The 27,949-nt window shown below is 41.2% G+C and overlaps 1 protein-coding gene across 4 annotated transcripts in view; it reads left to right on the top strand.

The window, feature by feature from the left end:
• The window catches only part of LOC147829727 (uncharacterized), a 326,929-nt gene that overhangs the window by 3,969 nt on the left and 295,011 nt on the right, over positions 1-27,949 (top strand). The window contains exons 2-3 of one of the 4 annotated variants that reach the window (XM_087204404.1): positions 21,567-22,511; positions 22,931-22,993. In XM_087204404.1, the coding sequence (XP_087060530.1) occupies positions 21,567-21,610 (44 nt within the window). In that variant the 3' untranslated portion in view covers positions 21,611-22,511; positions 22,931-22,993. Of the gene's footprint in view, positions 1-21,198; positions 22,512-22,610; positions 23,128-25,245; positions 26,077-27,949 lie in introns of those variants that run through there. The other 3 variants (XR_015448589.1, XR_015448590.1, XR_015448591.1) reach the window with 3 other exon arrangements.

The following is a 27,949-nucleotide window of genomic DNA, read 5'->3' as shown; positions in this document are numbered from 1 at the left end:
TTCGCTGCTGGCTGTTTTCAGCCAAGTGACTGGGGAGGCAGCTGTTGCTAGACTGTGGTGCCTGGTGACAGGGCTCCAAGTTCTGTTTGGACCTGTCACCGAGGAAGTGAGGTCATGTGCTGGGGTCCTTAGCTGAGCCCTCCTATAAGAAGACACTTACTGATAAGAAGCTCCCCATTCTTTTCACAGTGGAACAAATCTGTGTGCTTCTTAGAAACACCAAATGTTTAACTAGAAAAGCTGCCTGTGGTTTTAGACTCTGGTGAACTTTGATGATTTAGTGCAATAAATATGTAGATGCTTAAATGTGGCAGGCACAGTGCAAAGTGTGCTTTTCCATTCAGAGGGTCCATTCTCTCTGAAGATGCAGGGCTCACTGTCATCACTTGAGATCTGTCAGATTTTAGGACCATTTTCCTTCATGAGTTGATTTCAGTTTCATTTCAATTCCAATAGGGAGCAAGGAGTTGTTCTAAAAGTCTCCATCATAATTTTCCTCAAAGGGCATAAAAGTTTTAAATGATAACCCCTGCATACCTAGAAGTAAAGGATCCATAGCAAGTTTAAACTTCAGGTACATATGGATGATTACCTATTCATACAGAGATATTCAACTCATTCATAAACTGTAGTACTCAGTACTATGACAGTGTGTGAGTAAGGACAGCAGGCGGTATTTGCAAGGTGAAATCTTTTTAAATCTGTAGAGATCATCACCGCAATGCTGATGAAGGACACATGCACACATCAGCTGGAAATTTTTCTTGTGGCTGCTGTTATCACTTCCTGTCCTCCCATCCCAAGCAGACCATGTGCTTGGTGTCCCTGGTGGATCGTTTGCCTTTTCTAGAGATGATGGAACTGTAACCCTTCAATAGCAGTGTTCTTTGGTAGGTCTTATTCAAGCAGTGTCACCATGCTGCGTCCCCCCTCTGCCGCTGCTTGTCAAGTGGCGAAGCCATTGCACGCCATTGTGTGGATGAACCACAACTTGTTCATGCATCCATCTGCTGATGGCCATTTGTTCTGTTTCCAGGGTTGACCATTCCCATACACATGTTTGTAGGGACATAGAGTTTTATTTCAAAGGGAAAATACTTAGACGTGAAATTGCTGGATCATATTGCTGGTATATGTCTGACTTAGAAATTGTTGAAGTATCTTTTGAAGTAAGTAAAAGCATTGTTTGAGGGGTTTTGCTTTGTTTTGTTTTGGTGAGGATTGTGAAACAGTGTCCTTGAATTTTTAGTGTTTTCTGATTTGATTTTGTGTAATCAGCCTGAGAATAAGCTAAGAATGTTATATAAAACTAAATAGCTGTGTTTTGGAGAAAATTTTTTAAAGGAAAGGATAAAAATCACCTATAATTTTACCAACCAAAGCTCTGCCAGTTTTCCTTGCTTGCATATGTGCTTTGGCCAATGCACCTTCCATCAGGTTTACTACCATGTAGACATTGGTCTACTGTTAGGTATTTGCATTATTTCAAATTTTAATTTTTAACCTTTTGAGATGGCTGCAAATATACTACTAAATATATCCCGTAAGGACTTGGATATCTTAGTACGAAGAAAATTTGATCATTCTTTTTCTGAAATTTTTCTTTGTTTGTTTTGGACTAGGATCTGAACCAGCAGTTTCTTTTTCATTGTTTTTTTCAAAACACTTTCTTTATTTTTCATTTTAATGTAACACAAGTAGATATTAATAAATAAAGTATGAAAACACTTCTACAGATAAAAATTTCACAATGGAAAAATAGAGAATATCAGTGGTTATTATACTATGTTCAGTGATCTCAAGGATTTCTACATGAGCTATATTATCATGCACTTTTAACATTTGTTGTTTTTTTTTAAATTTTGAGACAGGCTCTAACTAATTTACTCAATGTTTCAGGTTGGGTTTAAACTTGATATACTCCTTCCTTAGTCTCCCACAGTGCTGGGATTATAGGTATAGGATATTACTGGCAATTGACAATAATTGTAGATATTTATGTGATACAATGTGCTGTTTTGACCTATGGCTATTTTCTTGAAAGATTTAATCTAGTTAATATATCTACCACCTTGCTTACCTACAATTTCTTTCACAGTGACTATGATTATAGTTCCCATTGTTTAGCAGTTTTGAATGGTATACTTCTTATTTACTGTGGTCACCGTGCAGTTCAGTAGATCATGAAAAATTTCTCCTCCATTGTGACTGAGACTTTGTATCCTTCGATGAATATTTTCCTTTTCCCTATCCCTTTTGGAATTTGATCTTTTTTTTTTTAAGTTAAAGTGCCCAAGAAAGGTGTGAAGGTTCAAGCCACTGGGGGCACGCTTCACTTTAGAAAGACCAGGCAATGACAAAACAGTACCCTGCACTCCCCCACTGTCCCGGGTTTTATTTTTTAAATTCAGTTTCTGGGGATTAAATGCAGACCCTTGCACTGAGCTATATTAACCCCTATTTAAAAAATTCTTTTTTATTTTGAGCCTGGTTCTCCATAAGTAGCTACATTGCTGAGGTACACTCGTCCACATCTATGTGTGTATGCAGGTTGATGGTTATGGACATGTCATTTTCAAAACTGAGATCCACCCTGCAGGCATTCTTCACACATCATGTATTTTCTTTGTGATCAGATTCTTTGACCTCTTTCCCTGTGGACCCAGAGAGACCCAGCTGAGCATCCCCAAAGCTTTCTCTGGTTCCCATGGCCCACACTGATCCAGCAGACCCTCTACATGGAGGTTAGGGAGGGTCCCGGTTCCTTCCTATGTCAAACAGTGCTGTGAACAACAGTCTTGAAATCTTAAAAGGTTGCGCTGCTCTCTATGTGGGATAAATCTCTAGCCTTGGCCCTGTGAGGTACAAGGACACATGTGTGGACCTCTGATGGGAGCTGCCGAACAGAGCTCTGCTCTGCCGCCTACATTCTCACCAGTGCTGTTCAGCACCAGCCATAAAAACTGCCAGTCAGATGGGGACACAGGACATCTCAGCGATGTGTGCCTGTGTGAATCCACATTGAGAGACTGAGCATTTCATACATTGTTGGCTGTATGTGGTTGTTCCCTTTTGAATTAGAAGAGTTTGTCTTCTCTCTCACAAAGTGGACTTGTGAGACCTGTTTGTACCCCTGCAATATAGACCCTCTATCTGGCTGTGGGTTCTAAGGTACGCTTTTCTGGTGTAAGTTAACTTTCTAATTTCCACGTTTTCTTCTTCCAGTTTTACCTGAGGGAAGAGTCTGTCTTTTTTTCCCCTGCCTTATAACACTGGAATCATAGAAAAGCTCTTCCAACATCAAAGGATGATGGCATTTACTTTTACTGAAAACTCTCTGGGTTAGGATTAGGGTTAGGGTTAAGCTCCCCCCTGCTAACCTCCTCTCTGAGTAAAAAGGTTTTTTAACCTTTGAATTCCAGACAGTTGATCCTTCTCCCTGTCACACTGTTGTGATCCTTGTGCAGGACTAGATCTCACTACTCATCCCTGCCAGGCATCAATGTCAGCTCAGCGAGGCCTTCCCAGCTGCCCCCATCGTCATCTCAGCCCTCTCTCATGGCACCTGCTTTAGTGGGTTACAGCACTTGGTCTTCCCTTTCACTGCATTCTTTAGTGCTTTGTCCATCTCCTTGTCCAGGCTCTGAGCTTCTGAAAGGCAAGGACAATGTTGGCCTTTTTCTGTGCAGATTCTAGGCCTAATTCAGTCCTAGGAACAAGGTGAGAGTGTGAGGCATTTGAATAAATTAGAACATCTCAGAACTATTGTGGTTTTGTTTGTCTTGTTTTTCACTTTTTGTTTGTTTGCTTTGCTACTGGATATTAAACCCAGGGTTGCTCTACCACCAGCCTACATTCCAAAGCCCAAGTTTTGTAGGCTGCGCTCAAATTTGCAATCCTCTCTGTTTCTGCTCATAACAGAAAAGTCAGTTTTCATTGGTGGCCTGAATGGCCAGAATGGCCAGATCGCCTCTGATGTCTCTCCCTGGCTCCAAGTTCTCAAATAGAGCCGAGTAGACACAGCCTCCCCTGGTGGGCCAGCGAAGAACTGCACCTAAGGAGGAAAAACCACCACCCAAGACAGATATTTGCTTCAGTGACTCGAAAGCCTCAGCTAACCAGGACCCGTGGGATCCAAGGCCATCAGAAGGAAAATGTGGGTGTTGAAGGAACTGAAAGAACAGTTGAATGGCTGGAGTGGAGGGAACAAGGGGAAAGAAGTAGGAGATTAAAACAGGCAACACTTATGTACATTTTCCAACAATCTTCTTAAGGCAAAATTGTGACCATGTGTGTATAACTAAAATCATTTTTAATATTTTGCCTATGAAATATTTTGGGAATAAACTTGCTTTGTACATTCAGTTTCTGAAAGATAAAGTGCTTTGTATTTTGTTGAAGTCAGTATTTTGTACCAACATTTATAGTGATCCACTTATGTTTAGTGATGAAACCAAACATGAACATGCTGTTTTTGTCAGTTGAATGTGGAAGGAATTTTTTACTAGAGACGAAAAGCAGTCTTCCGAGCACAATATTAACCCTAAGGGTTTTATCACTGAGCTGCTCATATCATGAACTTTCATGGCATAAATTTGGGGTGCCAGGAATACTTTCCATGTTGGATACTGAGTTATTCTAATGCTTTCTAACCCAGGGCAGTAACTCCTTGGGCTTGTCACTGTTCCTTCTCAGACTCATGCTGGTTCCTCAGCATGGTTCTGTCACAGTAACAGTACTCCCTCCCCCCACCTTTAGAGCTATCCCCACCTACCTTGTTTTTCCAGCCCTCAAATGACATGGCACCCTGTTGAACTTTTCTTCCCAGTGTCAGCCCATGTTTCAGGATCAAAGCTGTCCTCTTTGGAGATGGATGATGTCTCTCCTCTAGTAATACAGTGGTTCCTAGTTTGTCCTTCCCCTTCCCCTCTATTAGCACAGGCAGCTTTTGCTGCAGTATTAGAACACAATAAGCATTGGGAAACTGAACCTCCTCTGAGGGCCTTGATGTTCCCACATTTCTCTATGGTGGACAACCCCACTTTGCTCAGTACTTTAGCCATATTCCAGAAATATACCCTTTCTTGTAGACATTTTAAGGTCCACCATTTTGGGGGCCCACACCACAATTCCACCTTTTCATATGTTAGCATGGAATCTTGGTAAAATCTGACCTTTGAGACTAAAGAAATTGAATTGGGCAGAACACTTAGGCTTGACTCTTGAGTGTCTCCTTTTAATATGGAATGTTTCTGGGCCAGTTCATCCCAGCTCTTATTGATTCATATGATATGTTACCTTCACTTTGCATATTATGTGTAAATTAGAAAACAAAAAATGTGTGGATAACATTGTATGAAATAAACCTGGTCTTATGTTTTTCTCTAAAAAAAATAATAACAGGCAGGCAGTTAGGTCGTGTAGATCATTGGAAAGACTCTAGGTTTTTAATCGAAGTGAGATTGATGTGGGGGCATTGCTTTAGGTTTTTCAGTAGAGAAAGGACAGGATCTGCAGTGTGCTGTGAAATCATCTGTTAACATAGTCTTCCAAGGGCCATCTCATTAGCATAAACTCAAGTATGGTCAAAAGGAGCATATGGTGAATAACAAATGATGTTCTTCATTTCTATCATTCAGATAATTCCAAAGATTTTCAGAGCTCTGTGCCAGAAAATGAGGATGGAGACCAAATATGTATTTCTCTCATGTGTCTATTAAAATAGTCATGTGTTTGTGTTGTTTATGCTATTAGTATGATGCATCACTTTAATTGAATTTTGGATGTTAAGCTAACCTGCACTATGGGGACAAATCTCACATGATGTAGTGTAAAATTATTTGTTACTAAATTGTGAGAATATTTTTTGAAGATTTTTGCATTGCTAGCCATAAAAGACGTCTCTTGTTTTCTTTTTGTGTCATGCCTTTGTTTTTGATACACTGCTTCCACTGGATGAGCTAGAAAGTGTTCTGTACTCTTTTATAGTTTGGAAGAGCTTGCAAAGAATTTATATTAATGATTCAATTATTTGATAGAATTAACCAGTGAAATAATTGTCTTGGTCTTATTTTGTTGGAGGTTTTACAGTCACTAATTCAATCTCGATATGTTATGTTTATCTGTATTTGTCATTTTTTCTTGCATCAGTTTTATAGCTTGTATCTTTCTAGGAATCTATATATTTCACAAGTTATCTAATTTGTTGGCATATGGCTGTTCATAATATTCACTTATGATACCTTTTATTTTGGTAATTTTTTCTTTTGTAGCACTGGGGATTGCACCCAGGGTCTCATGCATGCTAGGCAAATGCTGTACCACTAAGCTACTCCTCCAGTTTTTCCTCCCTTTAAAAACATTTAGATTTAGCTCAGTGGTTCCGGCGCCTGCCTTGCAAGCACAAGGTCCCAAGTTTGATCCCCAGTACCAAAAAAACCTTTTTTTGTGTGTGTCAAGGTCTTGCTAAATTGGTCAGGCTGCCTTTGAACTTGTGATCCTCCTGCATCAGTGTCCTGAATAGCAGGGATCACACGTATGTTCCACTATGCCTGGCATTTCCTTTTTTTCTTAGTCTAGTTAGTTAATTTTGTTGAACTTTAAAGGGACCAACTTTTGATCTCATTGAGTGTTTTCTATTGTTTTTATGGTCTTTTATTTATTTTTTTTCTCTACTCTTTATTAGGTCCTTCTTTCTGCTTGCTTTGGGTTTGGTTTGATCTTATTGTTCTTCTTAAGATGGAGGCTCAGGTTATTGATTTGAGATATTCTTTACTAATAGAGACACAATTACCATTTCCTTCTGAACATTGCTTTAGTTATATCTCATGCATTTCAGTATGTTGTGTTTTTGTTTTTATCCATCCTGAGCTATTTTCTAATGTATGTTATGATTTTCATAGACTTATTAGTCATTTAATAGTGTATGGTGTTTATTTTTCCACACATTTGTGAGTTTTCTGACTTCCTAATGTTATTGATGTCAAATTTCATTCCATTGTGGTCAAACATCATGCTTCATATGATTTCAATATTTTTAAATTTAAATAAAGCCTGACTTGTGGCTTTCCACATGGTCTATCCTGGAGACTGTTCTATGTTCATTTGTCAAGAATATGTATTCTACTGTTGCTGGGTGAAGTGATCTAGCAATGTCTAGTTGACTTGTAGTGTTGTTCAAGTCTTTTATATCCTTATGGATCTTCTATTTATTTTTTCTTTCCTTTATTGAAAATGGGATATTGGAGACTCCAATAATGATTATTGAATTGTCAATTTTTTCCTTCAGTTTTGCTTTGTGTATGTTTGGGCTCTTTTAGGTAGACCATATGTTTATAACAGTTATATTTCCTATAGGATTGATGATTTTAATATTATAAGTATCCTATTTTATCTCTAGTAACTTTTAAAAAGAATCTATGTTGCTTCTTATTAGTATAGCCCCTGGAGCTCTCTCATGGTTGCTCTTGCATGGTATGTATCTGTACTTTTTTTCGTCTTTTTAAACTTTCAAACTATTTATATCTTTGAATTCAAAGTACATCTCTTGCACTTGAGTCTTATAGTTGAATCCTGTTTCTTTAAAATCTACATTGATAATCTGTCTTTTGATTGGATTGTCTAATATATTTTTATTCTACTTTTATTAATATGATTTGATTTTTGTCTAATGTTTTGTTTTCTGTAAGTCTCATGTTTTTTCTTTCTTGGTTTCTTCATTGTTTTCTTTTTTATTAAGTGAATTTTTTTATTAAAACATTTTAATTGCTTTGCTGATTTTTAAATTTATAGTTTTCAAGATATTTTCTAAAAATTGGTTCAGGGCTACAATATACATCATAATTTATCAGAATCAATGTCAAATTTACACTATCTTAATTCCAGTGAGATACAGAAATATCACACCTGTATAGCCCTATTTCCTACTCACTGTTTTTTACACTGTTATACTTTATGTTTCATATATGATAAAAACTGTCACTACATTGTTATAATTATTACTTTTTATAGTGTATAACTTTTAGAGAAGCTGAGAGATCAAGAGGAGCAAGGATGTATTTATAGAGTTTCTTTTATTTGCCATTCCTGGTTCTCTTAATTTCTTTCTATGGCTCCAAGTTACCATCTGGTATTATTTCCTTACTTCCATACAGATTTTACCACCCATCTCCTTTGTACTGTTATTATTAATTGTATTTGTATATATTATAGGCCCAATACACCTTCCCCACCCCACACACATTATTATGCTGTTTTTCTTGTTGTTTTGTCTTGTTTTTTGGTGTTGGAGATTGAAACTAGGGACTTACACATGTGCTACCTCCTCAGCTCCTGGCAAATGTTTTTAAGTCAGTTAGGAGGAGAAAGGAGAAAACAACACTGAGATTCTACCTCACCCCAGAAAGAATGGCTGCTATCAAGAAATCAACCAATAACAAATGCTGGCAGCGTTGTGGGGAAAAATGAACCCTTCTCCACTGTTGGTGGGAGTGCAGACTGGTGCAACCACTGTGGAAATTAATATGGCGTTATCTCAAAAAACTAAGATCAGAGGTCCCATTTGACCCAGCTATTCCTCTGCTGGGTATCTTCCCAAAATAAATAAAAGAATCATACCACAGTGATATATACTCACCCATGTTTATAGTGGCACAGTTTGTAATAGCTAAAGCTTGGAAACAGCCCAATTGCCTATCAACTGGAGACTGGAAGATTTAAAAAAAAAAATAAAATGGAGTACTACTCGGCCATGAAGAACAAGAAACTAGAGATATTTATAGCTAAATGGAAGCACATTGAGGCGATACTCTTTTTTTTTTTTTTTTTTTTTTTTTTTGGTACCGGGGATTGAACTTCAGTCCTTGCGCTTGCGCAGCAGGCAGCAAAACCACTAAGCTAAATCCCGGGCCCTTGAGGCAATACTCTTAAGTGAACTAAATAGGACAATGTGAAAATACTGAATAGTTTCTCTGGTGTGAGAAACTGAAAGTGTAAATAAGGGTCAAAATGTATAATTGATAATGTGAAATAGGAAGAAAAGGTCTAAAGGAGTAGGGGAAGTGAGAGGGGTAGGGGAAAGGAAAGAAGGGAAAGGAAAAAATATGAGAAAAGGAAAAAATGGAAGCAAAGTCTTTGTAAATAGGGAGGGGTGGAGGGGTTGAAGGGAGGACAGGGAAATGGGGAAAAGCAAGAACCAAGATACATCATGTAAAGGTACAAGTTCCCAATGATCAATGTAACTGTATTGTATATCTAAAATGTACCAATAGATGTAATAAATAAAAGAGGAGAATGAAGAAATACATACTTATGCTGTTTTTTATACTTACATAAAGACCTTCAGTAGAGATTTTTGTTTTTTCTAAAAATTTAATTTAAACAATTAAAAAAATTTTAACCTAGAATTATTTGGTTTTGAAACATATTTTTGCTGGATATAATATTTTTAGTTGACAGTTTATTTTTTTTTCAGTACTTTGAATAGGGCCAGCTCTCTGCCTTCTGGTATCTGTTATTTCTGATTAGAAGTCAACAGTTAGTCTTACTGAGATTCCTTTGTGTGCAAGGAACTATTTTTCTCTTGCAAAATTTTGTTCTGCTTGCAAAATTTTCTTTTCTCTTTCAACATGTTGGCTATGATGTAACTGAATATGAATCTTTGTATTTGTCCTACTTGGAGTTAGGTGAGCTAATTGTTTGCAAAGATTTGTTTTTAAAACAATCACATTTGGGAAGTTTTCAGTCATTACTTCTTCAAATACTTCTTTTTTTCTAGTCCTTTACTCTCTTTACTTCCTCTGGTATTATCTTTATGCACACTTTTGTGTGGATAATTGCATTTTTTCCTTGCAGATCTGTTTATTTTTTCCTGAACGTCTTTTTCTCTATGGAGTCTTTCTTCTGTCAGTTGAAATTTACAACTGAACCCTTCTAGTAAATTTTTCATTTTAGTTATTTATATTTTTCAATTCAAAAATTTCCATTTGGTTCTTTTTTAATAATTTATGTCACTGTTGATATTCTCTATTACATATGGCATTGTCCTCATATCTTCCTTTAATCCTTCAAGCAATGCTTCTCTTAGCTATTTGAACTATTTGTAGTACAGGTTGAGTATCCCTTATCTGAAATGTGTGGGTCTACATGTGTTTCAGATTTCAGTTTCTTTGGGGGGGGCTGATATTTACATATACATAATGTAATATCTTGGAGAGGGGACCCATGTCTAAACAGGAGATTCATTTATGTTTCATAAACATCTTATACATGTATCCTGCAGGCAATTTTACACAGCAAATTTCATGTGCCTGCATTTTGTTCCTGACCATCTCACAAAATCTAGTGTAGAATTTTCCACTTGTCATATCATGTCAATGCTCAAAAATTTTCAGATTTTGGAGCATTTTGGATTTTAGATTTACACATTAGGGATATTCAACATGCAGGTGCTCCAAAATCTTTGCAAACCTTAAAGGCAGTTTCTTGTCTCCTTAAAGGCAGTTTCTGTCTTCATCTCAAATCTTTTTTGTTTGTTTGCTTCAAAACTGGGCATTTTGGATAATATATTGTAACAACTCTGAATACTGATTTTCCCTCCTAGAAGGCTTTGTGCTGTTGTCATTTTTTTTACTTGATCATTTATTTGTCTTGTGACTTGGTTAAGCTTGTTCAGTGAAGTCTATTTTCCTATGCCATTGCATAGTCTTTGTTTGCAGTTCACAGTGATCACATTCATCATGGGAAATTTGTACAAGTACATAACACGTCTTAATTCTTTTTCTGGTCTCCTTCCCCTACTGTCGCTCCAACCCTTCTCCTCTCCATTTGCAAGAGCTCTATTTCCACTTTCCCCCCTTCAATTCATTTTTTCTTTAAATCCTTATAAATCAGACACACAAATTTAAATGCCTTTAATAGTTTTCTGAAACTATGGTCTCGGGCATGCTCACTCCAGGGATGATCGTTTAGCCAGGCTCAGTTGGACTTTCTCTTCCTCCGATGTCCCTGTAAGTTTCTGTCTGGTCTACCTATTGTTCTTTAGTAATTGAAAGCTGATTGCTCTATTGTTTTCAACAGTCCTTGCAAATACAGTACATTGCTCCACAGTCTGATCCAATTAAAGTCAGTCCTTTTTCAGGGCAGGAATTTTTGAGGACAGATTTTGAGGCTCATTTCAACTTCGTGAAGGCTCTTAGCTGCCTCCTTGTCTTTCCTAGTCATCTCTATTAAACTTATAGCTAATCTACCATTGTTCTCCTGGAGCTATTTGTCCCCTCTAAATGCTCACCAACAAAACCTTTACTGTTGATGAAAATGACCTTGGAGTTGCACTCCCACACTTTCTCTTGCAAATAAAGCCAATCTGCTCTGGTAGAAATATGGAGCTCAACTCTCTGTTCTGACTCTTCCCCAGGGCACCTCTGCACCATTGCTTTGGGGAATGTCTAGGTTCATTTGTGCAGTCATACTAGACTACAACAGACTGGGTAATTTATAAAGACCAGAAATTTATTTCTCATAGCTCCCACAGTTGGGGACTGGGATGTCCAAGATCTAGGTGTTAGCAAATTTGGTGTTGGGGAGCCTAGTCTCCATTTTCAAGATGGCCCTTTAAATGTTACATTTTCCAGAGGGGAAAATGTTACATTTTCTCACATGGCAGAAGAGCAGCCCATTTTTGTGGTGGCATTACTTCACTTATTTAGGTGAAGTTTTTATGATCTAAACACCTCCAGCCAAGCCCCACCTCCCAACACTTGCATTAGAGATTAAGTTTCCAACACAGGAATTTTGGGGGACATTCAAACCATACTAGGGTAATAATCTACTTTTGGAATGAGATTGTTATTGGAATTAAGGTTTGTGCTGTTCAACTGAACACTTGGGAGACAGAAGTTAGTGGGAGGGAATAAACTTATTAAAAGCCGGATTTGAAGTTAGAAGGGCTTCCTTTTCACTTCAGATTTCTATCTCAGGGGCCTCAGGGAAGTGAAGGGCTTTTATGTGAGAAAAAGTATAGTCAGACAATGGGCAGGAAACCCCTATGCTGGGCTGGGTGGCATCTTTCTCTCCAGACTATAGTGCTCTTATCTTCTCTTAATTACTGGGGCCAGCAAAGTACATTTCTTTTTGGACAGACACATTACTTTTCTGTAAATCAGTTATATGAGCTGAGGAGAGAAGAGGCTGTTACAGAGGTCTTTCTTTACAATTTAGAATATTATATGAAAGGGTTGGGTCATTAAAAGATTAGGAAACTATTAAGCAAAAGACTGGGGAGAGAGGAGAAAGTAGTTCTGCTGAGGACCTCTAAGGAGGTTCCATTACAATATCCTTGCTCTATGAGAACAGGGATGGGAATGTGTGGTAATCTCTGGTTTTCTTAGCTTTGGTTCTCTCTCTCTCTCTCTCTCTCTCTCTCTCTCTCTCTCTCTCTCTCTCTCTCTCTCTCTCTCTCTCTCCCTCTCCAGAGACTGCACTCTGCAAGTGTAGTAGGGTTTGGATACAATGGGACCAAATATGCTTGGCTTGTGTGTTTGGGTAGAGTTTGCACCCTATGAATGTGGGTGGGTGGGTAGAGGAACGGAGCCCCAGATTTCATCCTTCTGCAACAGAGCTTCTGAAACATCGAGCCTTTGGGGAAGGATGGGAACAGCTGTCAGTATGGTTCTCTCAAGGGAAAACTATCTCCATGGACCAAGAGCAAGAGGAGAAGAAACTCTGTTCTCAGCTTCATCTGCCCAGTGTAGAGCTCCAGTCACACAGAATGGGGATGAGTGTGGCATGTAAGGACAGTGTGTTAGATACTACAGATTCTGCTTTACTGAAATTTGGTAGAGGTTTTTTTTTTTTTTTTGGTACCAGGGATTGAACTCAGATCCTTCTGCTTACAAGGCAGGTGGTGGAACCACTGAGCTAAATCCCTGGCCCCAGGTAGAGTTTTTTTAATAGACATTTTTCTCTATTTGCTTGTCTTTAGAAAAATTTTGAGAGACTTTAGATGGTTGTTTTATAAATTTTTTCAGTTGTGACTGTTGCACTGAAGGGGGTTATGGAGAACTTCTCAGACTGTACTCCAGAGAGCTTCTTGAATGCCACCATGACTGACCTTGTTTCATTCATTCTCTTCTAATTAATTTAAAAAAAATCAATTTAATTGCTTTGAACTTTCCATGTACACAAGCTCAAATAATTGCAACTTTCTAAATAATTCTCTCTTTAAATAATTGTAACTTTCCATATTTCTTTGAGAATTTTAGTTCTTTTCTATTTACTGAATTAGATAAAGGCTTCCAAATCATGGCAAACAATACTGGTTAAAGCAGGTACATTTGTCTACTGTAAAAAATGTCTCCACCATGTGTTTTCTTGCTATAGATAAATTTAATCAATTTAGATACTTCATTTATAGGAGTTTTTATCAAGAATGTGTTGTCTTATGTCAAATACTTTCCATTATCTATGAAGATAATCATCTGAGTTTTCTGTTTATTTTTGACAATTGCATGGATAGATGTTCTAATATTCAATCATCTTCCCATATTTGGGATAAAGTTGATTTGTTTTTGATGAATTATTTTAAAGTATATATTGGAAACATATGTTGAAAATCCTACATTTTACTTTTCATGTTCATTTTTAAATTTGCCTATAATTTTCTTTTCTTGTTTGGTTTTGCTAAGAAGGGTATAGTTTTTCATATAAGGGAAATTGCTTTCTTTTTTTATCCTTTGTTTTTAATGGGGGCACACTTTTATACTATAAGAATTATGTTTGTTTGTTATTATTATTTGCAAGGTGGAGGATCAAACCCAGGCCCTCTTGCATGCTAGGCAAACACTTTACCACTGAGCTATACCCCATCCCTAGCACAAAGGTTAGGTAAGACTTTCTGGTTCTCCTTTCATGTGAGTGCAAAGTTTGGATGGAAGGCTTATTATTTTCTAAATGTCTTAAGTATTATTAGCATAAATAAGCTGTCTATTTTGTTAGGTATTTTTGCACTTGAAATGAATTCATCTCCTGTCTGGGTTTCAAAATTTGCTGATATTGACTTGTTCATAATATTCCTTAAGATTATTAGCATTTCATCTATTCTGTAGTTATCTTTTTATATTCTCCATTGTGCTTATTTGCATCTTCTCTCTTTTTGTTCCTTGACCACTCTTTAAAGTTGTATCTTACTCACCTTTGCTATAAACCAACATTTTGTTTTGCTAACATCTATAATTTTTTCTGATCCTGTACTTCACTGATGCTTATTTTTATATATATTTCTGTTGTCTGTGATTTTTAAATATTTTCACCCAGCTTCCCTGATTAACATGGAGGCAATGATTTCATTAGACTCTTTCATCCTTGGACAGCTTTTGAGATATGCTTCTTGTTAAGAGAACAAAAGTTTTAGAACATAAGAATTATCTATTCTTTTAAAGACAGGTATTAATGTGGTTACCACATTTACCACATCTGTTGTCTTCCCTGACCCCATCCCTAATACTTCCAACATAGTTGGGGGTAGCCTAGCTGGTAAAGTTTCTTTGTCACCTATGATTCTTTTCCTATGTAAAGTGTGGTTCACGTTGAAATCACTGTAATCTTATTAGAACTGCAGAATATTGGGTTCCACTCCAGACTTATTATGCAGAATCTGTGATTTAACATCTTCAGTTGAGTCATTTATATATTAAAGTTTGGGAAACACTTGATCTGACACCTTCATTGTGCAAGTTAGAAAACTAAGAGCTGAGAAGTAAAGTAGTTATGCTAAAACTAGGAGCAAGAAGGAGGTTTTCTTAGGAAAATAACAGGAGGGAGATACAGAGAGAGAGGAAGCCAAGGGATAGATGAAAGCAGTGGGAAATGAGAAAAAAATGAGTGGGTAGGAAGGGGCCAGAAAGGTATTTTTCACTCAGGGTAAAGTCCTTCCCAGGCCAACCCCTGGGTATGCTGAGCAGCCCAGAAAATTTTTATTTGCAATAATAGAAATTTGTCTCAGTGCACTTGGTATCAGATTTGAATGGCTGTTCACCAATGCACTCAGATTTCAATAAACCTCAAGTTCTTTCTCCAGCAGTGAGGGCAGCAGTCACAAAGGCTAGCAAATGGGAGCATCTGTCCCATGGCTCTTGAGATGCCCAGGTGTCACAGTCCTAGGACAAGCTGTCTTTTTGTAGCATGGATCCCCTGGACCTCCCACTCATCTGCAGGCTCCTGGGATGTGGATAGCCTGCTGCCTTGAAGATACAGCCATAAATCTGCAGTGACCCTACATTGTCTGTGCACAGAGCTCCTTTCCAGGAACTTAGCAATTATTTATTGCAGCCCATAGAATTCTCTGCAAGGTTTCAGCCCCAGATGCAAGAGATGCATGTTCTATTTCTGTTTGACATCCCATGTCAGAAGTGAGCCCTGGAAGAGGTGTAAGTAATTCAGCATTATATACAGAGGGTGAAGTTATGTGGTTATATATCAACACCAGGCACTGGAAGTCCTTGGAAATCAGGAGAGTATAATTTTAGAGTGAACATAATGAAAATGTTAAAGGAGATCCATTTTTCTCCTCTACTTCTAAGATGTGCTAAAAATAATTGAGAGAATTTTCCAACTGTAGATGAATGTCTTGTGTTGGCGCTACCCACAGTAGGAGGATACTGGTTTCATAGAGAACACCCTAGGTCATAGACTTGACCTCTCTGGATTTCCGAGATCTGAATTTTCAGCCGCACTGTATATATCTTCTAAGAATGTCCTGCCAATAGCACCTTAAACCCAACACACCTGAAACTGCACTCATTATGTTTCTCCCAAATTCCTTCTCCTTTTCTGTTTCATGTCTAGGTTACTAGCACTGTTCACTTCCCCATTGCTCAGGCTCCAAGAAATTGCCATCTTTGACTTATGCCATTATTCTATTCTTCCCATTCACAGATGGCTGGCCCCTATCAATTGTGCCTCCTGAGAGGTTCCCAGGTCCATATTCTTGCTATCCCAACTGAAGCTGTCACACTTCAAGGCTTCCTCTTTCATTTGGACTGCAGTGGTCACAGCCACTTACTCACAGGGGATGCATTCCAAAACTCCCAGTGTTTGCCTGAAGCCCCAGATAGTGCCATTCTTTATGTGTACTGTGATTTTTCCTATATGGTCAACAGTGCTGCCACACAATAGCGGAGTTAATCTGTCCTTCCATGCTTTTTTGTCCTGGTGCCACCTTTGCTTCACTACTTTTGTTCTTTGGGGCCATTATTTAGTAAAATAAGAGTTTTGTAAACACAAGCACTATGATATTACAACAGTTGACCTGATAAGGTAGATGGCTTCCTAGTGACTAATGAGTGGGTAGTGTATACAGCGTGGCCATGCTGGACAAAGAAATGGTTCACCTCTCTGGTACAACACCTAAGACAGCACAAGTCATCACACCACTCAGAATGACATGAAATTTTAGACTTATGTATTGTTTAGACCTCTGAAATTTTCCTTTTAATATATTCCAACTGAAGGTGACTGCATATATCAGAAACTTTGGCAAGTTAAAACTTGGATAAGGGATGTTGTATTGTAATAAGCTCCAAAGGGCTTCCAGGCTCTGTCTCACCATCACTAAGGTTCATGGTGTGAAAGGCCCCGACTGAGCATATCTCTTGCTTTCCCAAATGCTTTCTTTCTCAGGAAGAATAATGAATTCACTTCAGAGCAGCTTGCCGCATCTTTCCACTGGCTCTCTCTTCTCCACACCTTCTGCCATCACGTCCCTCCATGCTGCCTTGGCCATGTCAGCCTACCTGCTCTTCCCGCTGCTCTTACGCTTCTGATGCCTCAGGCATCCTATTTCTCAGACTCTCCTTCACTCTTCTTGTATATAAAAAGTTGCCACTTTTATAATCTTATTATTTCCTCTTTATGGCCCTGGGGATAATGTCTCCTCTGCATTTTGATGAAACATAGTTACCAGCTCATTCTTAAGAATTAAAAATCCATTGATCATTTTTAGCTACAACAATATTATCATTTCGGAAATGAATATATCCAATCTGATGCCATGTTTAAGAAATAAAAAGTCTCTAACTTTATTCAAGGTTGAATATTCTGTCCCCACTTCCATTCCTGCTGTGGTTAGTATAGTAGAGACAGTAATATGTGTGTGTGAGTGTGTGTGTGTGAAATGCGTGCACATCTACACTGGGTTGGGTGGAGAATCAAGAATAGGAAGCTTCTTTTCTGTTTTCCACTCTGTGCCCTGCCACAGATTGCTATCTAATCTTTCTGACTCTTTGGGTCAAATGGGGAAAGAAGGAGAAATGAGGGCTGGGAGAGGCCTGGCATGACTGGTTTTCATCCAATGAGTTCATTATTTCTGACCAAAGAAAGTTAGTAGGTGAACAAGGCTGGCTTCATGTCTGAGGATGCATCTGTGGGTTCTTTAGGGTCTGCATTGCAAATATTCAACTGTGCATCTTGTAGCACATGAAATACATTTTTCCAGGGGCCATTTATGCCTCCTTCTGTTCTTAGGAATCCAGGTCTAATACCACACCCCAGGTTGGAGTCCTCATGTCTCCCCACCCAGATATCTTAGGCAGCATTTAAGTGGTTCTACAAAGTCCTTTTCTTCTATGGCTCACATCTGATCCACTGGAGATATTTGCACTTCTTTGTCCCTAATGTAAGGGACAGGCCTTCCTCTTCTGGTCCATGAGCACAGCTTGTCTCATTTACGGAGAGGCACCATTATAGAGAGGCTGTAAGTTTCTCAGCACAGTCCATCCACTAAGTCATCCAAACTCCAGATGTGCAAGGGAGGCCCCCCAGATGTCTCCATGGAGTCCCTCTGACTAGACTTAGGTGAAAGGAAAATACCCCTTCTAAGAGGCCCCACCACCCATTGAATACTCTTGCAAAGACAATTTCTCCCTAATTTACAATTTTAACTCTTTTGACCTTTGAGTAGGTCAAGGTGGGTTGTGGTCCACAGACTCATTCAATGATCTCCTTTGCAAGACTTGCAGAGTTGGTTCAATTGTTCCTTTCATGGTATGGGAAAACTTGTCTTTGTCATCTTGGGGTGTCCGCTGAAACAGACAGAGCTGTTTGGATATGGTCACCCAAAAGTTGGTGCCAATATTCCCTCCTTAGCCTGAGAAGGCTTCTATCACCCTGGAGTGGAAATCATGGTGATGGGGGTTTCCTGGCCTAAACCAGAAGTAACTTGTTTCTTAAAGGGGAAGGGAAATGCAGCAGGTGCCTCTGGCCAGTGGAGCAGGACCTGTCCTGCAGTGCTCAGACAGATGCAGATGTGTGGCATGCCTACCCAGGAGTGGTCTCTTCATATTTCTAGCCTCACCACTTTCCTAGTACCAGCTGTCTCTGAAGAATTAGGACCACCTCCCTAGGGTATCAAAGCAAAGGATAAATTTATTTGTTTGAGATTCTGGCCTTACTCTGCTGTAATCAGAGAGATCTAGATGGCAGTGACCCCGTTAGTTGTCCTGCAATATTTGGATGCCAAATACACCAGGCCCTGGGCTGAGGATTGGGGATCAAATGATTACAGGGAAACCAAAAGGCAGAAATAGCTCCTACTTTCACGGAACGTGTGATCCCACTAAAGAACAAAAAGCAATTATATTTTTGAGTACTTTCTAAACCAGGGCTGATTGGTGATCCAGAAGCCTAATCCAGGTCATTGATGTGCTTTCTGAGCACATACAATATTTTAAAATAAACTGAATTTGTTGGTGCTGTTTAATAATTGAGAGACATTAGCTTTTAAACAAATTTGTTTTGTTTTGCCCCCTAATTTCTCTTGAAGATCAGCAGATATGGCAACACTGGGCTCTCCTTTTTCCAGAGCAACAACTTTCCAGAGTAGAGTAGCAGCTGCCTTTTAGTGATATGCACTCTCTAGTTTGTCACAGTCTCCCCCGCCCCTCACCCCTATTGATGCTGCTCAGCTTCCTTCACTTACATAGGCTACCTATCCACCCTGTAGAGATTTAAGTTTTTAGTCTGGATCTGAAATAGTCACTTTCAAATTGCTTTCAGGATAAAGATGCTTAAAAATACTTCAAATTAGGCCACGGATTTAGCTTAGTGGCCCCACACTGCCTCGCAAGTGCAAGGTCCTGAGTTTGATCCCCAGTACCGGGGGGAAAAAACAGCAACCTCCAAATATAAGGCAAACCTGGGTATAGTCATTCTTTGGTATCCTCAGAAGATTGGTTCTAGTTTCCACCCACTGTGCCCAGAACATCAAACTGTACAGATTCTCAAGTCCCTTGTATAAAATGGTGTAATATCTGCATATTATCTACATATATCTTCTTTATACATTATCTATTTATTAGTATATGTTTGCAGTACATAATGATTACATTCATTGTGGGGAGTAAGTACATGTACATAACCGGTCTTCATTCTTTTCACTTCTCTTTTCCCTTCCTGTCACCCTCCATCTCTTTGCCCCCTTTCCATTTGCAAATCCTCTGTCTCCCTATTTCCTATCATCTATATTTCATTTTGCTCTTTATTTATACTTTGGGTTTTCCATATAAGGGGAAAATTATATTTAAGCTTATGTATCTGATTTATTTCTCTTAAAGTTATGATCTCAAGATACATCTATTTTCATATGACTCAAATTTATCCTTCTTTATGGCAGAGTAGTACTCTATTATGTATAAATACCACATTCTCTTTATCTAGTCATCTGTTGATGTGCATATAGGCCACTTTTAAGATTTACCAATTATGGGTTGTGCTGTTATAAACATAGGTATGCATGTATTACTGTAACATGATGTCTTTAACCCTTTCAGGAAGACAGCTAGGAGGGAACAACTGGTTGAATGGAATTTCTATTTTTAGGTTTTTGAGAAATTATCATACTAATTTTCATAGTGTCTGTACTACTTTATATTTTCACCAAAATATGGGAAGGTTGCTTTTTCCTCATAGTCTCTTTAGCAATAGTTATTATTTGATTTCTTGAGGATAGTCATTCTTTTTGGAGTAAGATGTAATCTCAGTGCTCTTTTAGCTTGTATTATTCTAATGGCCAGAGAAGTTGAAATTTTTCCATATATTTATTGGCCATTTGTATTTTTTCCTTCCAAGAAATATCTATGCATTTCAATTGTCCATTTTTTCATTGAGCCTTTTATTTTAGGGGCTCTAATTTTTTACTTTTCTAAAAATTCTAGATATTAGCTCTCTATTTGAGGACTAGTCATCAAAAAATTTTTGCCATTCTGTAGGTTGTCTCATCACTGTGTTGGTTGTTTTTTTTTCTGTGTAGAAGCTTTTAAAGTTATTTGATACAGTCCCATTTGCTGATTCTTGATGTTATTTCTTGTGTAACTGGGGTTCTGTTCCTTGCCTACAGCTACGATTTTAAGAGTTTTACCTATTTCATCTTCCACCAGATTAAGTGTTTCTGCTTTAATACTTAGATCTTTGGTCCATTTTGATTTTAGTTTGGTATATTGTAAGGGATATGAATCTAGATTCATTTTTTCTGCATCCAAATGACTAATTTCCCCAGTACCACTTGTTTAAAAGGCTATCTTTTCTGCAGCAAAAATGTTTGGTTTAGTCAAAGATCATATGAGTGACCATGCCTGCGAATGATTCTGTATCCGCTATTCTGTTCCACTGAGATGTGTGTCTGTTTCTGTGCTAATACCATGCTGTTTTGTTTTTTTTCTGTATATCCTTTTATTGGTACATTTTAGGTGTACAATATAATATAATGACATTCATCATTGGAAATATGCACCTTTACGTACTCTCTTGGTTCTTATTTTTTCCCCCTTCCCCTGCCCTCCCTTCAACCCCTCCATCCCTCCCTATTTACAAAGATTTTGTTTCCTTTTTTTCATTTTCTCGTATTAATTCCATTCCCTTCTTTCCTTGCCCCTACCCCTCCCACTTCCCCTTCCCCTTTGCCCCTTTTCTACCTATTTCACATTACCTATTACACTTTTTAGTCCTTATTTACACTTTCAGTTTCTCACACTAGAGAAACTATTCAGTATTTACACATGTAAGTCCTATTTATTTCACTTAAGACTATGGCCTCAATGTGCATCCATTTATCAATAAACACCTCTAATTTCTCATTTTTCATGGCTGAGTAGTACTCCATTTTACCAAAAAACCCCACATTTTCTTTCTTCAGTCTCCAGTTGAGGGGCATTTGGGCTGTTTCCAAGTTTTAGCTATTACAAATCGTGCTGCTATAAACATGATAAGTTGAACTCCTTGTCCCTCCAACTTACCAATCACGGTGGTCTGGTGTGCCTTTATTGCAGAGAGTCCCTTCACTTTTCCAGTGGGTTTGTTTTCATCAGGGAGCCTAAGACAGGCCCTCTCTCTGTTGTTCACTTGTGCCTCTCAGGACAATGGCTTTTATGTCCCCCCTATGCCTCTGCAGTGTGTAACCAAGTAGCTGCACAGTCAAAAGCCTGGAGGCTGGCAGGGGGTGTGGGGCAGGGTGCGTGGAGTGGTTGTGGTTGTTCCTTTTGAAGCACTGGCAACTAACTTTGCCTGATGGATTTCTGCAGGAAATTCAAGAAGGGCTGTGAAAAAGGCCCTGTCAGGTGAGTGACACCATGTGCCCCAGCATGAGGGAAGGCATCTGCAGCCAGCCCAGCTTGATGTGCACTGCCTACGCTTTTGATCCTCTGGTCAGCGAGCTCCTCACTACCTTCTATTGTGACTGCAATAACGTGAGTCAGGCTTGAGTCCTAACTGGTGGAGACTGTGTGAAGCTGGCTATGGCTGAGGAAATCTACAGGTTGATTCCTTTTCCTTGGCAGTCAGCTTTCAGGGTGACTAGATGGATCTCAGGGATGGTTCTAGAAGTTGGTGAAAAGGATTCCAGAGAAACAGCACACATGAGACACCCCTAAATATTTCTGAAAAACTGACACAAAAGCACATTGGGATTCAACAAAATATAAAAGAAGAGGAATTTCAAGTGAGTGGGACAGAGTATTCCATCAGTTGTGGTAGGTACACATGGTGCTGTGAGTCCATAATTTCTCTGGAAGGATAAACCCAAGCGGTCGATTTGATGTGCCTGAGAGAGCAGGGAAGACTATAGCCGTGAAGTTGGTAGGTGGAGAATGGTGCCTTTTCATGAAATACATTTTCACATCTTTCTGATTCTTCTGTCACATGAATCTATGATTTTCAAAGTCAGAAAGTTGAAGTTAAGGTCCCAGCTCCCCGATTGCTGGCTCTATTGCCTACTCTCTGAATGGGGTGAAATTTAACCTGGTGTGACAGGACACCAGGAGAGAAGCTCACAGGAAATGTGACTTAACATTTCCTAGAGAAAACCATCCAACTGTCTACCACTTAATGGACAAGTGGAGAAAGAAACACGTTCTACCCATACAACAGGATAGAATGCAATCATAAGGAGTTGTGAAGTACTGTCACACTCTGCTGCGTGGTTAAAGCATGACAACAGTCTGCTGAGTGAAAGACTCCACACCTAAGAGGTTGGTCGTTGCATGACTCCACACTCAGGCAAGGTGCATATAGGCAAATGCAGGGAGGGTAGTGGTTGGGACTGCTAAGGGGTTGCAAGGACTTCCCCCTGGGATGATGAAAATGCTACAAATGCCATCACGGACTAAATGCCAGTGGATTGTATTTTTAAGTGGTGGATTTTGTTTAGAAAATTCTATCTAAAGAACTCATTTTTAACATTGAAATTTCTAGCATTTCCCTAGTGTGGCTCCTCTGCCCTCACCCGTGCTGGCCCCACTCCATTCCATTCTTGCCCCCCACCTCCATCCCACCAACCGCCACTTTACCCACCATTCCCCCATCCCCTCTCCCTGCCCCTATTCCCGAAGCCCTCTGGTGCTTGTGTCCTGAGATCCTGAGGGTGTCCCTGTGTTTACTCCTGTCCTAGGCAGACGCCTGAAGCTGGTTCTTCTTGTGCGCTGCTTCTGAGGACTGCACTCCCAGACCAAGGTACCTGTCTAGATTTGGGGAGAACAGGACCTGAGAAGAGCCTCGGCTTCATCTTCGGCCCCCTTTACAAGTGTGATCTCACCCAACCGTGACCTCTGCACACTGTGCCCTGAAGGCCAGGTTGGCTGCCTGAAGGTGGGCACTCACCCACCCTGTGAGGACTTCCTCCCGGGCCGGGCCCCAAACTGAGGCCTCCTTGCCTCTGCATCCAGCGTGACCCCAGACCATTGCTGAACCTGACCTGAAAAGGGCCACAGTGATACTGGCCTCCCGTGTTTGGAAGCTGAGGTGGCGCCCCTCTGCCACCCTGCACGTGGGTGTTGGGGAAGTGGTGATTTCTACTGTGGGCCGTGTTCTAGATGGGCCTTGTGCTGCTGACACTCGTGGACAGGCAGCACACCGTTGGCTACCCCCAGGACAGCCAGTCCCCTGGTAGCTTCGCTGGGGTTTGGGAGCCACATTTCCCACCTATAATCTGAGGTGGCCCAAGTGTGTTGGAGATGTGTCCTAGATCAAAAAGCCAGGCTCCACGAGAGGGGAGTTGCCTTTCTTCTGCTCAGCCCACGCCCATCCTGCGCTGTCATGGACCTTGTCCAAATCGTATTCTTTCACCCTGACCCAAGACTTACTGTCTCCTGTCATTTTACCCATATTCAATTCTTCTTCTAAGCCCACGTGATCTCTCTTCTTTGGCCTTTTTGACTCAAATCTTATTTCTTTCTCCTTGCCCAGTTCTTAACCTGTGTGCCCATGTTCTCCCATCCAGCATTAAGTCACTTCCTTTGAATGCATCCTTTGATCCCCATCTGTACCAAAGAAAACCACAGTGAGCAGCACCTCAAAATTTAAAAGTGGGCTTTATTTCCTGTTTGTTCTACTGAGCTCCTCTGCTGAGGAGTTATAGTCTACTGAAAATAACCAGGAAGTGGTTATGGTAATCTTCACTGGTACATCAGAATCAGCAAATTTCTACTGATCTCTACATATCTAAGTGGAGAACCACTTGGTACCAAAGTGTCTGGACAGTGCTCCTGGCTCTTATCTTATGTATCCGTAGTATTGAGCAATTTCCATGTCTCTCTCCCTCTGCCTGAAAAACTGCAGCTTCCCTAAGGAGGCGTATTTGGCAGCCAGCTCCTGCTCTAGCTGAGCCTGCCTCTTCATTGCCTCTTGCTCCGGTCTCTGTTCCTCTGTAATCGGGGTCGACATGACTAGTTCAGGAACATTGGGCTCCCTCCAGGGAATCCGCTGGCAGCTGAAGTCTTCGATGAGATATGGGTGGCGTGGCTGTGGTGGGGAACTGTGCTGCTTGGTCACAGCAGTGGCTACGGGCACTCTTCTGAGTGAGGAGCAAGGTGATGTTGCCCGGGATGCAGGCTTACACACTGCAGGCCGAGGAACTCCAGGCTGGGTCTTGGAGGTCAGGCGTAGTTGGCTGGCATTGCTCAGGACCGGCTGCACTGGTTTGATGGGGTGCATGAGAGAGGTGTTGCCAGCAGCTATTTGGGATGGCTGTGCTGTGTCAGTAGCAGCAGGTCAGACCGAGTGAGCTACAGTGGGCTGCCTTGAGGCTGGAGGCTGTGGCCTTCTGCAAACGGGTTGGGCTTGAGGCTTTGCTGGGCTGAGAAAAGGCAACAGTATTAACTTCTCCTGTCCAGGTGGTGGCAGCTCACACAGGGATGCAGATGAAGCCTCTGCTTCAGCAGTGCTGTGGGGGTTCTGGGCATCATTGTGAGGGATTTTCCCCTCATGTGGGACCCCTGGCAAAGGTTTGCTTGTTGATAACCTGGGATCTTTGGTGATACCCGATGCTCCCAGGGCCTGGGAGGAAAAGCTTCCACCTTTCTTATACAACTTCTTCCCTAAAGGGTGGAAAACCTGCACAGATTCCAGCATGTGCATGCTTAGGCTCGTGCGAGGCCTTTTAAATACCTCTTGGCCAGTCACAGGTTGGTGTCTCTTGTGGTTCCTGTTAGGAATTGTTGGCATCTCTTCCACCTTGACCTTAGGCCCTGACTGCTTCCTCTCAGGAGCTTTCTTGCCATTGTTACTTTTGGTTCTTTCAGCCCTCCCTTTCCCATAGCCCTTATCTTGGTTGGTTCTGCTGGATGCTGTCATTGGAGATTTTCTGTAGGAATTCTCACCCGTGTCCACGGGAGCCCTGTCACTGGCTGCTGCAGTCAAAATGCACCCTTCTTCCCCTGACAGGCTCTCGGGGGCCTTCAGCTGCATTTTAGCCTCAGGAGCTCCAGTGATTGGCTCAGAAGCTTTATATTTCTTCTTCCTCACCATAGGTGAAAGACCCTTGGTGATAGCTGAGTTTTCTTGCACACAATTCTCATCAAAGCCATCAGTGTCTTGGGCTTTGATGGCTGTGGGCTGGTTGGACTGGTCAAGATCATCCAAGGACTGGAGCACCTGGGGAAGTTGAATGTTCTCTACCAGGGCCTCAACATCTGCCCACACCGGGCTGGACTCAATCCCCTTGTCAAGGGTCCCTGGGTCCTGAAGACTCAGGTGGCACTTTGCCAAGAGGGCATCTTCAGAACCAGGATTCTCGGGGGTTGGATGCCCAATGGAAGCCAGCAGCTTGGGAGAGTCAGGGGATGCTAAGGAAAGTAAAAGCGGATCTTGGGTGCCTATAAAGATCTTGTGGGCGCCCAGAGGCTCTAGGCCCTCACTTCTCATCTCATCCCAGCTCTCCTTCTCTGGTTGCTCCCAGCTTGAATCCAAGGCCAAGGAATGAGTGGCATTCTGCACTGGAGCTCCCACCGAAATGCCCCCAGACTCAGTTGGTGGGCTTCCCTCAAGCAAGTGGGTACTTCTGCTACTGCAGGACTCTGTGATTTCTGGAAGTTGTGACACAAACCCTGCCTGACTCACGGCTTGCCATCCCAGATATGTCTCTGTCTCTGGGGAAATTCCCTTTACTGCAAATGAAACAAGGGAAAAATCAGTCTTTGCTAAGTGAGTTGCTCCCCCTTCACACCAGCACAGCCCTCAGGAGCACACCAAGGGTCAGCAAGGCCTTGCCATCCTCTCTCCTTAAGGACCATGGACAGGACCTTGCTCTATAGCTAGGAGGTAACTGTTCTTCCTGCTTATCACCTGACGTCTTTGGTTTTATGGCTTTCTTTTTGGGTCCTAGGATTGTTCTTAGTCAAAGGAAACAAAGTGATTTTTAGATCAGGATATGTTTTGGTACAGTGGTAGAGTATTGTCTACTATGCACAAGGCCCTGTGCACTCCATACCCTCTACACACACACACACACACACACACACACACACACACAGAGGCAGATGTGCAAGCACCCACATATGTGCACTCTCACAGATAGAGCTGTTCAACTGTAGCTTCCTTCTCTCAGGTCCACTCAGGGCTCTTCTCTCTTGCTGCTATAAGAACACTTCTTGCCATGGACTAGGAGAGATAAAGTCTTCCTAATGTGAAATGTGAGCAGGACAGGTACTGAGGCACATGCCTTGGATGGGATCTCTGAAATACAAAGTCTTGCATCTTGCTGAAAATGAGGGAAATGAAACTGTCCTTACCACCACAAACTTGGAAGTGTCTTCCAAAGGGACCACAGCAATAGAAGACCAAGAGGAATTGCTTATGGAGGGCTGCTAAAGGGGAACTCATCTGCAAGAGCTCTGAGAAATGCAGCCTGCCTCAGTGGACTCCTGGGCTGCTCTTGTGCAGCAGAGATGGTCACTATGGTGTCATGCATTCCCTACTTACAGAGTCTGGAAGCAGGGCCCATCTCAGGACTGAAATTGTGCCTTTCTCTAAGCTTACCTGTACTCAGCAGGAGATTCATCCCTCCTGCAGAGTGTTACCCCGATCCCTTTTGTTTCTGCTCTCAGTACCCACCTTGGAAACTCGTTTCCATGTTGGCTTGCACAGATCCAGAATAGCTGATGGCAGGAGAAGCTGATGTTATAATATTTTTGTGCTGAATCTCCTTCAACACCATTACTATCTCTGGCTGAGGGGCAGTGGCTCCACTGCCCGTGTGTGACACAAACTCATACACTGCAGTCCTCCAAGCTCTGCAGATACCAGAGGCCCCACTGCACTTTGATTGTAGTGTAGTAGTAGCCGTGTCCTTGGTTCAGAATGTATGGTGATGGTGTTGGCTGAACCAGGCTGCCAGATATCGATGGATAAATGGGGATGATGGAATTGGCATGGGCAGGCCTAGAGGAGGAAACAACTGTTGTGCTCTGGTTAGTGACAGTCGCCGTAAAGGTCTCGAATGGTGGATGCCTGCTTCCAGAGCCTGCCATGCCATCCCACTGCCAAATACCTGGACAGGATGCAACCAAAGAGGACATCTGGCTCTGGCCAGCAGCCCCTGAAAACTGACTTTCACTACAGTGTTGGTAAGTGTAGGAACTGGCCATGACTGGCTGGAAGTAGGTGACAGAAGCTGAGGGCAGAAGCTGAGGGCTGGAGCACCTGCTGTTAAGGGAGCAGCCTTGCTCATGATGGAAGGTGATAGCTCCAGAGGATTGGGGGTTTCCATGGATGGTGGGATTTGGAAACTTTCTGTAGGAAGCAAGAGGACCATGCAACCATGGGTGAGAGAAAAATTCTCACTATATCTGAGCACCAATATTATCTATCCTACAGTCCTTGTAATCAGGATGCTTGTGATACCAATACCTACCTCTGACTTGGGTCACCAGAGATCCAATAAATCCCATCCACGTGTGCTCTGTGCACCCAGAGAGCCTTTTGCCTACCCTGGGCTGCCCTTCAGCCTGCCTTCACACTGACTCATGACCCTGGGTGGTGGATTTGGAGCCTTTCAGACCTAGAAGATCCTTAGAGAACTGTAACCTTATCAGTTATGAGTGGGGAGACTGAGACAGGAGAGGCCCATCGACTTGTTCGGGTCCTCCCATGGTGTACTACTGGGACCGCGTTACAGAGCATGACTTCCCGTTCT

The sequence above is a fragment of the Heterocephalus glaber genome, unplaced genomic scaffold (assembly GCF_053883595.1).
Source record: "Heterocephalus glaber isolate CG9 unplaced genomic scaffold, H.glaber_assembly_v1.0 deba00000474, whole genome shotgun sequence".
NCBI lineage: Eukaryota > Metazoa > Chordata > Mammalia > Rodentia > Bathyergidae > Heterocephalus > Heterocephalus glaber.
The sequence above is the reverse complement of the archived record's forward strand: the minus strand, read 5'-3'. Positions and strand labels throughout refer to the sequence as shown.